The sequence below is a fragment of the Salvelinus fontinalis genome, chromosome 31 (genome assembly GCF_029448725.1).
Source record: "Salvelinus fontinalis isolate EN_2023a chromosome 31, ASM2944872v1, whole genome shotgun sequence".
NCBI lineage: Eukaryota > Metazoa > Chordata > Actinopteri > Salmoniformes > Salmonidae > Salvelinus > Salvelinus fontinalis.
The window spans coordinates 22,855,309-22,867,587 of record NC_074695.1 but is presented as its reverse complement, the minus strand read 5'-3'; the positions used below and the strand labels follow the sequence as shown (position 1 = coordinate 22,867,587).

Genomic DNA, 12,279 nt, shown 5'->3' with positions numbered 1-12,279 from the left:
AGTTCAATCTAATTCTTCTCTGCGCGGGCGGAAATTTCTTCTGCAAGGCAGTCCAATGGGAGCTGCGCTGCAGCTTAGAGGGAACACTGACGCACACATCGTTTTTACAGGGGTTGGAGAACACTCACAGCCATGGGCTTCTCCAGAAGAATATGGTAGCCTTTCTTTGCCAGTGCTATGGCAGGGTCCTGGACAAAAAGACAAGAAAACACACTATCCTAGAACAGCAATCATAGATTCTAAATGTTAACATGAGTGTCATTCTCCTTTTTGACACTGTAGCATCAAAAGGGCAAAACACTTTTAGGAGTAACCTTGTCAGACCCTGTGCATCCTAAAATAGTTGTTGAAATGGTTGATCAGATTCTGTGACATAGCTAGCAAATTTGATTGATTGAGTAACATGTATCCTCTTCTACTATAAGCTTATGATGACGGTCTGGGGTACAAATGAACACAGCATCCACAACCTTCTCTCTTGCTACTGTAACAGTATAACTTTAAACCGTCCCCTCGCCCCGACACAGGCGCGAACCAGGGACCCTCTGCACACATCGACAACGGTCGCCCACGAAGCGTCGTTACCCATCGCTCCACAAAAGCCGCGGCCCTTGCAGAGCAAGGGGCAACACTACTTAAGTCTCAGAGCAAGTGACGTAACTGATTGAAATGCTACTAGCGCGCACCCGCTAACTAGCTAGCCATTTCACATCCGTTACACTCACCCCCCTTTCAACCTCCTCCTTTTCCGCAGCAACCAGTGATCCGGGTCAACAGCATCAATGTAACAGTATAACTTTAAACCGTCCCCTCGCCCCGACACGGGCGTGAACCAGGGACCCTCTGCACACATCAACAACGGTTGCCCACGAAGCACGGTCGTTACCCATCGCTCCACAAAGGCCGAGGCAACCAGTGATCCGGGTCAACAGCATCAATGTAACAGTATAACTTTACGTCGTCCCCTCGCCCCAACACGGGCGCGAACCAGGGACCCTCTGCACACATCGACAACAGTCGACCACGAAGCATTGTTACCCATCGCTCCACAAAAGCCGCGGCCCTTGCAAAGCAAGGGGCAACACTACTTAAGTCTCAGAGCAAGTGACGTAACTGATTGAAATGCTACTAGCGCGCACCCGCTAACTAGCTAGCCATTTCACATCCGTTACACTACTGTACCATGCCAATCTGGGAGAGGAATATAATCAGTAGCATGCAAACTGTTAACCTGTTTGGGGTGCAAGCCCGACCTCGGACCGAAAATGACAACAGCTGCAGAGCGCGAAATTCAAAATCTATTTTTTAAAAATATTTAACTTTTACACATTAACAAGTCCAATACAGCATTTGAAAGATAAACATCTTGTCAATCCAGCCAACATGTCCGATTTTTTAAATGTTTTACAGAGAAAACACCACATATATTTATGTTAGCTCACCACCAAATACAAAAGTGGACAGACACGTATGAATTATGATTATGAAGTATGAATTATGATTGAAGTAGCATGCACAACCAACCGAAATAAACTAAAACCAACCTAAAGAGCCCAGAAAAAACGACCTCAGATGACAGTCATATAACATGTTACACAATAAATCTATGTTTTGTTCATAAAAAGTGCATATTTTAGCTATAAATCTGTTTTACATTGATGCTACCCAAAAATGCTAATACATAGCTACAGTCTGAATCCAGCCGGGAGTAGCCAGAGAAAATACATACACCAACGTCGGCTACTAATTACACCTCATAAAACATTTCAGAAAAACATATGGTGGATAACTAATGAAAGACAGATATCTTGTGAATACAGACAACATTTCCGATTTTTGAAGTGTTTTACAGCGAAAACACAATATATCGTTATATTAGCTAACATCATAAGCTAGCATAAGGCAGCATTGATTCTAGTCAAGCGCTAGCCTAGCATAGTTAGCAGCGTTAGCATTCAACAGTTCGACATATATATGAAAAAGCATCCCAAATTGGGTCTTATCTTTCTTGGTACTCCATCAGAATGTTGTAACGGGGTCCAATGTCCAGTAGAGTCTTTAGTTGGGTTCCAGAACGAATGATTTCCCTCTTTGGTTAGCTAGCACGGTAGCATTGCTGCGCCAGAAAGCGTTTCTTCAAAAAATTCTTCCGTCGTTTCACATCTAAAGTCCAGAATAAATTGCAATAATATAATTAAAGTATATTGAAAAAACAACCTTTAGGATGATTTTGTGACATGTAGCAAATAATATCGTAGTCAGGCATCATATTCAAAGTTATCTACCTTGTTCCAGAAGCCGAGATCAAATTATCCTTCGCGCCCGGATTTTTATTTTAACTGCGCATGTCTCACAAGAAGTTCTGTTATTCAGTCCAGGGACGAGATATTCGACCCCTTTCAATTCTCACTTCCGCATTACAGTCTGACGTACACCCCTGACGTGTCCCTATGGTCCCAAGTCAAATGGCCTTTTATAGAGAAGGTCTTAAAGAGACACATCGCATTTTGGGAAACTCAATTCGGCTGGGAAAATGGCTGTAAAAATATTTCTGTTCGACTTAGAGAAACAATTCAAACCTTTTTAGAAACTACAGACTGTTATCTATCCAACAGTAGTAAATATATGCATATTGGAAAATAAAAAGTTTCTTAGGAGGCCGTTTGAAAATGTGCACACATTTTCCAGTTTTTTCAATATTCAGCGTGCAGCCAGAACAGGTTTTAAGACAGGTGTTAAGACATATTATGCATGCAAAATACACTTGCTTGTACTTGACATTCAGTGACATAAGACACCATGATAGCTTAAGGAAATTGTTATGTCATGCTTATGGCAATTTGACACTGGTTATGAAGTATAGTTCAAATGAGATGCTACCAAATAATGGAGGGAAAAAATGGGTGTGGGCTGACATTGACTTAACTCACCAGCAAACACATTTTCATCTGCTACTCTGTGTTGCTTCTGAAGTTTCTCTCGTGCAAATTTCCTGGGATCAGCCACTCCAACGACCTACTATGAATTTGAGTAATCACTGTTGCCATTATCGTCACTTTTACGCGAAACCTTAGTCAAGACCGAATAGCTGGTAGCACACTTCAGTTCTGATGGAAAGAAGTTGTGAATGACTTAGTGGGAAATCCTATATCTTACCAAGATCAGACGGTCAACTCATTTACATTCTTTCAGTCAGTATTGACAAGATCAGATGTGGAGAGCGGTTGGGGAGTCTTACACTCATGCGTTGATGGAGGCAAAGTGTGAGTACGTCTCCCCACGGTTCCCAGCTCCCGCCATCCACAGGTGATGCCATGATGACTGTATGGTTACGTCTCCGATTTTGGTGGCCTCTCCCGGAAATGTCCCCGATTAGCACTCGGAAAGAAAAAATAAAGTTCAATTGAGGTTGATATTTCAATAATCAAAAGCTGTATCCAATCCAATTTGCAGGTTAAAAGGATGTCTATCCCGGGACCGCTGGTAAACACTCCTTTGCTTGGCTGCAGACCTATGAGAACACATTGTAACCACCACATGAACAACCATTCCCATGACCGTAAAAGCATCTAACAGCATATTGGTAACCAAACTTGGGTGATTAAAACATGACTAAAGTAATCAATTTCTGTGTTATAATTAATAAAAGTCGTCTAATTTAAAGACGAAAATGTATAGTTAAATGCCCTTTTCCCCCACAGCTAAAACAGATACAAGAAATAAAAGGTGACATTCTGTACTGTCAAATAAAACATTTAATCTCAAATCCAAAATGCAGGAGTAGACAAATGAAAGTAACGAGTAAAGTGTCGAGTGAAAATCTCACTTTTTAAAAGTCATATTGATGATGTCATCCTCGTGAAGAGGATAAGATGGCCAATCAGCAGTAAACCCACGTTAGTAACTTTAATGACCGCTATATGCACACAACATTCTGTTGTTGGGGTATTCACACATCATTCCAACACAGAACAGCTGCTATTAAACATACTTAATTACCTTTTTTTTTTTTTAAAGGAAAACTATTTCACTTATTGTAATTAATTGGTCACATTTCATAGAAATCTGGAAACACTGGACAGTTACTTTAAAACATTTAGCTTCACTGTCCAAATAAATACTTACGGGAGTGCAATTTGTTTCCCTTTTACTGACAATATAGTGACGGTCACATGATCATGGAAAAAAACACTAGTAGTATGCTAAAGGTATAAACAGGGATACATTTCAGCAACAAAAACACAACGAACATCAATCATCCCAGAGAAATCTTTGAGTGCGTCTATAAATTGCAAAAATCAGATAACTATAGATTAGGATCTTTCTTCTAGAAACAAATTGCATACAATAAGCTACAGTAGATCAACTGATAACCTACATTGGCCAGAGGCGGCAGAGAAATGTATGTCATCTCTGCTTTGACCACTTAAAATATGGTCTTTGATATGACGTCGTCTTCAAAATGGTGTCATGTCCGCAAAAAAAAAAAAAAAAACACTTCCCCATCACGGATTTTTGATTGAATAAAACTCCCTCACATAATAGAAGTGTCAACAACCTGTATTTATGTGAAAGAAAATGTATCTAAACATTAACAATGCTTGACATTTGTTCATATAAGACATTTACATTATTTGACCATGAAACATGTTTTAAATTTAAAGAATAATATTTCTGTATACAGCACATAGGCTACTAGCACTGTACAGGAAAAACAGTTGTGACTCCATAAAACCATTGTCCAGTCTACTCACTAGAGGAGCTAGAATACAAAACAGGTACATTTGAACAAAGCAAGTGTGGCTGGACTTTTACTGTGGTCAAAGAGCTTAGAGTGGGGTGCCCGGACACTATAGGGTACAAATATAGCACTGTACAGGAAAAACAATCCATTGTGTGTGTGTCCATAAAAACATGGTCCAGTCTACCCAGTAGTCCCTAGAATACAAAACAGATTAGTTTGAACAAAAAGCTAGGTCGTAGGAAGCTTTATGTCAACCTTTGAACAGTGAGACACATCCCAGCAAACATGCTCACATTGGCATGATAGAAAGGTCTGGAACCCTGTGTTGGGCTTAGTGTGGGCTAGCCCGTGCCCACGTGTGGCCAATGGGATATCAGCACCATGGACAGCTACCGTTTCAGAATGTAATGTTGTAAGCCTATCTTCGATTATGTGGCCCAAAAACACATTGTGATTTCATATTTTAGTTTATTAAATGAAGACAGTCTCTCAGGGACTGCCAGGGAATGATGGCCGAAATACTGCACAAATGCTTCAGTTGCAGATACAGGTGCTGCTCATGTCACAATTTATACCTGTGAGCCAAGGAGTTTCGTTTGGAACTGCATGAGAGGAGTTTCAAGTTTCAATGTGAAACACACACCTTGCGAGAGGAAGTGGGGGGGGGGGGGGGGGGCGCTCGGTTGGGGAGGAGAGAGAAACTGCATGGGAGTAGAAGCAGATACTGTAAGTATTGGCAGTGGCTAAGTAGGTGTAAGGCCCTGCGGTGTTCTGTTCCACAACACAATCGACAGGAGCATCACTATGACGAGTACATGGGTGAATATTCATTCAGAATGCAGATTATTACCTACAGCAGGTTTTCAAATTCCCTACTACAAATAGATACATGTTAAATGAAAAGACAATTAAGCTCTGCATCCTAATATATTACAGATGTTTCAACACATCTGTAAGTTAAACATATTGGTCTGAGAATAAAGCTGTCAGACAAAAATATAGTAGATTTTTTTGGGCCGTCTTACCTAAAACTTCTATAGTAAAGGTGACCAATTTTAAAGGAAACTACTGCCATCAGCACTGTGTTGAAAATCAAAGAGGAAATAGAAAGAATATGGGGACTAATGGTTACACAAGAGCCTCCTCAGCTCTTGACATGCAAAGTTGAAAGACCATAAATAAAAATGTAAAATATTCATAACCATAGGAAGGATATGAAATCTTGGCATACCTAACTCCATATTTGAGCTCTATAGAATGAAAAATGACATTGAGACAATGGTAGAAATAATGATGCGGACCTATGATGATCATACTTGAGTCCTGCTACCATCTAGAGCGCATAAAGAACACAGCAGCACACAAGGAATACTCTTTTCTGACAATAAACACTGTAAATTCATGCTCATGCTGCATTATAGATGAGAAACAGATCACTCTGTGACTAAGTTTAACATCCATTGTAATTTCATAAGCAGTAAATAGACAACACCAACAGTAGCTTTGGGATGCTTGTCATATGGTGAGAAAGTCCTCAATGTGATTACGTGAAATACGTTAGAGAAATTAAAACTTAATTTACAAAACTGTCTTTATTTTACTAATATATCAAATTTACAGATTAACAATGCTTATAAAAACACTACATGGATGAAATGTCAGTGCGTTTCTACAGCATAGTCACTATTTTCCTTTATCCACCCAGGAAAAGAAGTTACAGCGAGCCTCAGGATTGGATGCATGACCCTGAGGGCGGTTACACACAAAGAACTGCTTGCCCATGTTTGGACCTGCCTTCTTGACTGTGCGGAGTACACAGGGTTCCCCATGAGACTTACAGGGGGGCGGTGGGGGTGGCCCACGTAGGACCGTCTTCCAGAACCCACCCAGTGAAGCCCCCTTCCTGAGACATGGGGGGTCTACAGTAGCCTCTGAAGCCAGGGCTGCATCCTTCCCCTGGTTTTGATTATTGACACCCTGTATGTTGCTGCCCGGTTCATGGACATTGTCTCCCATACAGACACCCTGGGGATCTTCTGTGCGCGTGCCTGGAATTGAAGGGACATCTTGTCCTGCAGAATGTCCTCCCTTGAAGGTATGTGGTTGTGATGGGGTCACTTCATTTCTCTCTTCTCCCCTCTCACACTGACTCACAGGGTCTTCCCTGGTTGGGGCAACAGGCATGGATCTGGGCTTGAAAAAGGCTAGGAGGTTGCCCTGGGGCTTTGGGGTAGCAGCCTTCAGTGTCATAATCTTTTTGCTCTTTGGGACACCAGATTCCACTGCCAACTTCCGTTTCTTTCCAGTGGAGCTGGTCCCTGCTGATCCCAGTGGATTCAGGTTCTCTCGGGTCTCCCCAGTCTCCTGAGATCCTGGTAGTGGGTCCCTGCAGGCCTCTCTGGCAGGTTGTTGTTGGTCCATCTTGACGAGGAAGCGTGAGAGTTTCTGCTGCCTGCCAGCGAACTCTGGTAGGTTGCGAGTACAGAAGGGAGGCAGCTTGGAGCTGGACAGGAGGGGGCAGCACAGTTTCCCCCAGACAGGGCAGTGATCAGACCCCTCCACCTCTGGCATGATGTCTGCTGCCACAAACCCCATTTTAACCAAGGGATGGTCTGCGAAGATGTAGTCGATACGTGTGCCATAGTTGGTCTGCCTGGCTCCAGTCATAGTGTTCCAACAGGTGAAGGCCTTGGAGCGTGTTGGGTGAAAATGGCGGAAGGTGTCCACAAACTTACCGCTGCTGAGGGGTTTTGATGAGGTATTCTCAGACTCTTCCTGATCGTTTTTTCCATACTCCTTTCCTTCACTGTCATCAACCAGTAAACCGTTTAGCCATTTCCTGCCGGGGTGATCATCAAAATCATCCTAATAAAAGTAAACAGATAGGAGTAACAATATGTCAGCTATTAATAAATTGTCGGGGGGCTAGGGTCAGTCTGTTATATCTGGAGTATTTCTCCTGTCTTATCCGGTGTCCCGTGTGAATTTAAGTATGCTCCCTCTAATTCTCTCTCGGAGGACCTGAGCCCTAGGACCATGCCTCAGGACTACCTGGCATGATGACTCCTTGTTGTCCCTAGTCCACCTGGCCGTGCTGCTGCTCCAGTTTCAACTGTTCTGCCTGTGGCTATGGAACCCTGACCTGTTCACTGTGATTACTATTATTTGACCATGCTGGTCATTTATGAACATTTGAACATCTTGGCCATGTTCTGTTATAATCTCCACCCGGCACAGCCAGAAGAGGACTGGCCACCCCTCATAGCCTGGTTCCTCTCTAAGTTTCGGCCTTTCTAGGGAGTTTTTCCAAGCCACCGTGATTCTACACCTGCATTGCTCGCTGTTTGGGGTTTTAGGCTGTGTTTTTGTACAGCACTTTGATATATCAGCTGATGTAAGAGCTATATAAATTCATTTGATTTGATTTAATAAACAGATGTCAAAACTCAAAAGTGAATATGATTATGTCTGAATGAGGACATCAAACCTATCACCTGAAAGAATTCTGATTACTTCACTTACTATGTAATCTGGGTCACAGTGATCTATGGGCCGGTGGGATGTATTCACATCTCCCAAGATGATTACACGGCTGGGTGGACGAGTCAGAGAAAACAAAGAGAAATTAGACTTCCAATAAAATGCATTGAACAAATCTCATATCAGTTTGTCCCCTATTATGATACCCACCCAACCCAAGCCCTCCTGCATATAGCCCACTCACCTCCCAGCTTCCAAAATTGCTTCAGCCCGACTTTGAAGCAGCTTGTAGAACTGCAGTTTGAAATTTTTACGTTCAGGCTTTTCTGGGTCAGCTCGTGGGCAGTATACATTGATAACCGTAACGGTTTCAGGTGTATCTTCACACCTGTGAAAAAGCAAGTGGGCACACAAAGAAACACTCAGATCATTGGGGAAACACAATGGCTTTTCAGTGCCACAACAAGTTAACAATTGATACATTCCATGACATTCATTCAGAAAACCTAAAGAATAGCATGGGACAAATCATGTGATAAAGGTCTATTTTTTTCCCTCCGTACATGACTCTGTGCTGTGTGAGAACAGCCCTTCCCTCGTTGTCCAGGAGCTGCAGCTCCTCACTGGAGAACTCTCTCAGGTCACCATAGCATCCAATGGTCCCCTCGTGGTTGGTGGTCAGTAGACCGGTCAAGCCCTCCTCTGCAGCAAATGGGGTGGCACTGTCTTTGCAGTAAGTAGCAACTCCTATTTAATAAACAGATTAGGGAGGTACATATTAATGTTGGAATGTGAAGGCGCAATAGGAGAACATAGGACTCAAAACATCCTTTAATACGGAATACTATTTCTGTGGTTCATTCTGTTTTTAAATCGTGAATTTGTGATAATGGAACAATGCAATCCATGGGAACTAATTCAAACAGACCGGGGACACTGTTACAGGGGACCCAAGGGTCATTGTGTCTTGCTCTCTGATATAAAAGGGATTATGTGGCTATTTTGTTCAGATGAAAATGACTGAATCTGGGCTTGCGTGATCCTGAAGCTCAATACTTTGGAAAATTATGAATGGTCCCAACCTGAGTAGCCACTGCGTCCACGACTAAAGCTGAAATAGGAGTTATAACCTTCAACAATAGCAGTCCTCTCATCCAACAGGTCTCCTGTCACAGACAAACACAGGATGACAGAATCAGTAACGTAAACTCACCCTATTCCGTACAAATGTGCGTAACCGCGACATTCAAACGAGGCTACAAAGAAAACTAATGGGACTGTAGCGACTGTTGACTTTAAAATCGGGGGTGTGAACTAAGTTTCTATTCAAGCGTTGATCGACATGGTAATGGCTCTATAGTATTGGAGAAAAGTAAAAAAAAAAAAAAAACCTCCGTTACATCTTGACGTGTCATGTCATAACGTACAGCACGCATAAAGCAACTATTTCTGTCTTACAATCTCTCTCCACCAGGTGTAGCACTTCTCTCATTGTTTAAAAACAAGAAATGGCCAGTGATGGGGTAAGGGGGGATACCTAGTCATTTCTTCAGTCATCATTGCATGCGATCATCATTCTCAAAGCCGCTGTTTACTTCTAAGATCACTTTAGCACCGCCCTAAAAACCCAATTCAAATTCGACACATACCTTCAAATAGGTATGTAATGACACATTATATAAACTCTTTATAGTGTTTTATTTACATTTAAGAGGCGATAAGGTGATAAGTTGGACAGATCGAGTGAAAAAAGCAATTTTCCCACAGGACATCTGTCCTTCTCACACTATCAAGCATTAGTTTCGCCTCCCCACACGCCATTTAAAAAAAGACCTGAAGGGGCTCATTGCCTGCTTGAATTATGCAGAAACGGGCAGTGTTTAGGTCATGTAATTGATTTTGTTGGAAAGGGGAGAAATTGTGCTTTACAATGGTATTGACATTACAGTTGACCTGGAAGTATTACGTTTTTGGGGCGCTAAAATAAGGGCAATTGTACGGACCAAGGCGATGTACGAGTTTACGTTAGATAGCCTAGCTGTAACATTGTCAGAGTTCAAAATGTAGCAGAGAATGTTACATGCACTGTACAATCACATTTATCATATAACTCCTGTTACATTATCAAGTTAGCCCGAGTGACAATCTGTTTGCCCTAGCATGCCTGCCAACTCCTTGTTACTCAACATATACTGTACTCTCCCGCGTAAAATTCTTACTTGTTACTTTTGTCTCTTGTACACATACGATGTCAGCATCCAGCGACTCAAGCGCCTTTTTAATTCCGCCCTTGAAAGTCCTTATGCCATTAATGTTCCAACTGACAATCTTCATGGCTTTACGACACTCGTGACCAACTTTTCACGTATTTTCTTACAATTTGCTTTACAAAAATTGTACTTAAAACGTGACGACTGGATAACACGGAAGTGACCCGGAAGTACGCCAATCGAATAAGAACATTTTCGACAGAGTTTCTAAACCCAGAGGCACAAAATCGCTACACTTCCGGGAAAGCTTGCAAAACAAACCAAGCAGACCAGGCCGGGGTTTGAGACGTCAACGAGAGAAATGAACAATTCTTCCTTAGTTGTTCAATTTACTTGAAGTCTAAAAACACAACCTAGATACAAGCCAATGTCTTTTAGATGTACTATGCAGAAATCACTCCACCATTACCTGGTTACTAAAATTCAAGTAGTTTGGCCTAATTTCAGTTTGTGACAAAATAAGCAAGTATAAGTAAGGGTCAAACTCATTCCATGGAGGGCCAAGTGTGTGTGGGTTGTGGCTCCTCCCTTGGACTTGATTGATTAATTAAGGTCACTGATTAGTAAGGAACTCACCTCACCTGGTTGTCTAGGTCTTAATTGAAAGGAAAAAACAAAAAAGAGCTGACACTAGGCCCTCCATGGAATGAGTTTGACACCCCTAGTGTAGAGAATCATTGTACCGTCTAAACCGCTGTGAAATATATTTTCCATAACCAAAAATCTTTTATTTTCAGCTGTTTTAAGCTGGTGTACACAACTAAAAGTAAAAGATGTAACTGTAGACCCGATGACGTGTTTCTGCACATGAGATTAGCTAGCCAATGTCGCCATGACATCGCATACAAGTGTGATCTGGGATTTCTCTTGGAGAAGCAGTTTTTGCCTATCTTCATACTGTACTGTCTTTGGTCAAAGTACATCTGCATTGCTTGCTCTTTGTGGTTATATAAGCACTTTGTAACATTGCTGTATAAGCACTTCATAACATTGATTGATATGTGATAGAGCGGTCAGGAGGAGTTCTGTGGACCCTTCGTGTCCTGAAGTAATTTAGCCATTCATTGTAGTGATCACAATCTTTAGATGGTTTGGAACGTCAAACAGAGTGGCGTAGCGGTCTAAGGCACTGCATCTCAATGCTAGAGGTGTCACTACAGACCCTGGTTCGATTACAGGCTGTATCACAACGGCCGTGATTGGGAGTCCCATAGGGCGGCGCACAATTGGCCCAGCGTAGTCCGAGTTAGGGTTTGGCCAGAGTAGGCCGTCATTGTAAATAATTTGTTCTTAACTGACTTGCCTAGTTAAAAAAATATTAAATAAAAGTGGAGGGAGTACAGGGTCTAGCATGTCTCTCGAGGAGACTAAAAATTGATTTTGGCTTGGAAAAGTTGAATATTTTCAGAAGGAGTTGGGTAATTGGTTAAGGGAGGTGGATTGGAGGTTGAAAAGACTGAGGGAGGCAGTGTAACGCTCGTCGGAGGTGCACCAAGGTGCAGCGCGGTAAGCGTTCATGATATTTAATCAAACTGAACACTGAAACAAAATAACAAAGTAGAACAAAATGAAACATTTCTGTCAGGTGCAGACACAAAACAGAAAACAACTACCCACAAAACACATGTGGGAAAAAGGCTGCCTAAGTATGATTCCCAATCAGAGACAACGATAGACAGACAGCTGCCTCTGACTGGGAACCACACTCAGCCAAAAACAAAGAAATAGAAACATAGAATGCCCACCCTAATCACACCCTGCCCTAACCAAAATAGAGAATAAAAA

General features: G+C 42.1%; 2 protein-coding genes across 4 annotated transcripts in view; both read right to left on the bottom strand.

Moving 5' to 3' along the window:
* LOC129829837 (sodium-coupled neutral amino acid transporter 3-like) overlaps window positions 1–3,377 on the bottom strand; it is a 50,564-nt gene extending 47,187 nt beyond the window's left edge. The window contains exons 1-2 of one of the 3 annotated variants that reach the window (XM_055891800.1): window positions 2,931–3,377; window positions 129–188 (exon numbers count right to left, since the gene is read on the bottom strand). The gene's annotated coding sequence lies outside the window, so the exon portion shown is untranslated. Of the gene's footprint in view, window positions 1–128; window positions 1,648–2,930 lie in introns of those variants that run through there. The other 2 variants (XM_055891803.1, XM_055891798.1) reach the window with 2 other exon arrangements.
* Window positions 3,378–6,317: 2,940 nt separating this feature from the next.
* apex2 (APEX nuclease (apurinic/apyrimidinic endonuclease) 2) lies at window positions 6,318–10,650 on the bottom strand. The gene is made up of 6 exons (XM_055891796.1): window positions 10,444–10,650; window positions 9,307–9,390; window positions 8,788–8,971; window positions 8,469–8,612; window positions 8,267–8,336; window positions 6,318–7,609 (listed from the first exon to the last, which is right to left on the bottom strand). The coding sequence occupies exons 1-6, from the start codon at window positions 10,556–10,558 to the stop codon at window positions 6,428–6,430; spliced, it is 1,779 nt and encodes a 592-aa protein (XP_055747771.1). The 5' UTR covers window positions 10,559–10,650; the 3' UTR covers window positions 6,318–6,427.
* Between the last annotated feature and the right edge of the window lie 1,629 nt (window positions 10,651–12,279).

Coding starts and splice junctions, on each gene's coding strand:
- apex2 (XM_055891796.1), bottom strand. CDS start 10,558: ATGAAGATTGTCAGTTGGAACATTAATGGCATAAGGACTTTCAAGGGC. Junction 8,972..9,306: donor TGGACGCAGTGGCTACTCAG/GTTGGGACCATT, acceptor TTTATTAAATAG/GAGTTGCTACTTACTGCAAA. Junction 8,337..8,468: donor GCAATTTTGGAAGCTGGGAG/GTGAGTGGGCTA, acceptor TCGTCCACCCAG/CCGTGTAATCATCTTGGGAG.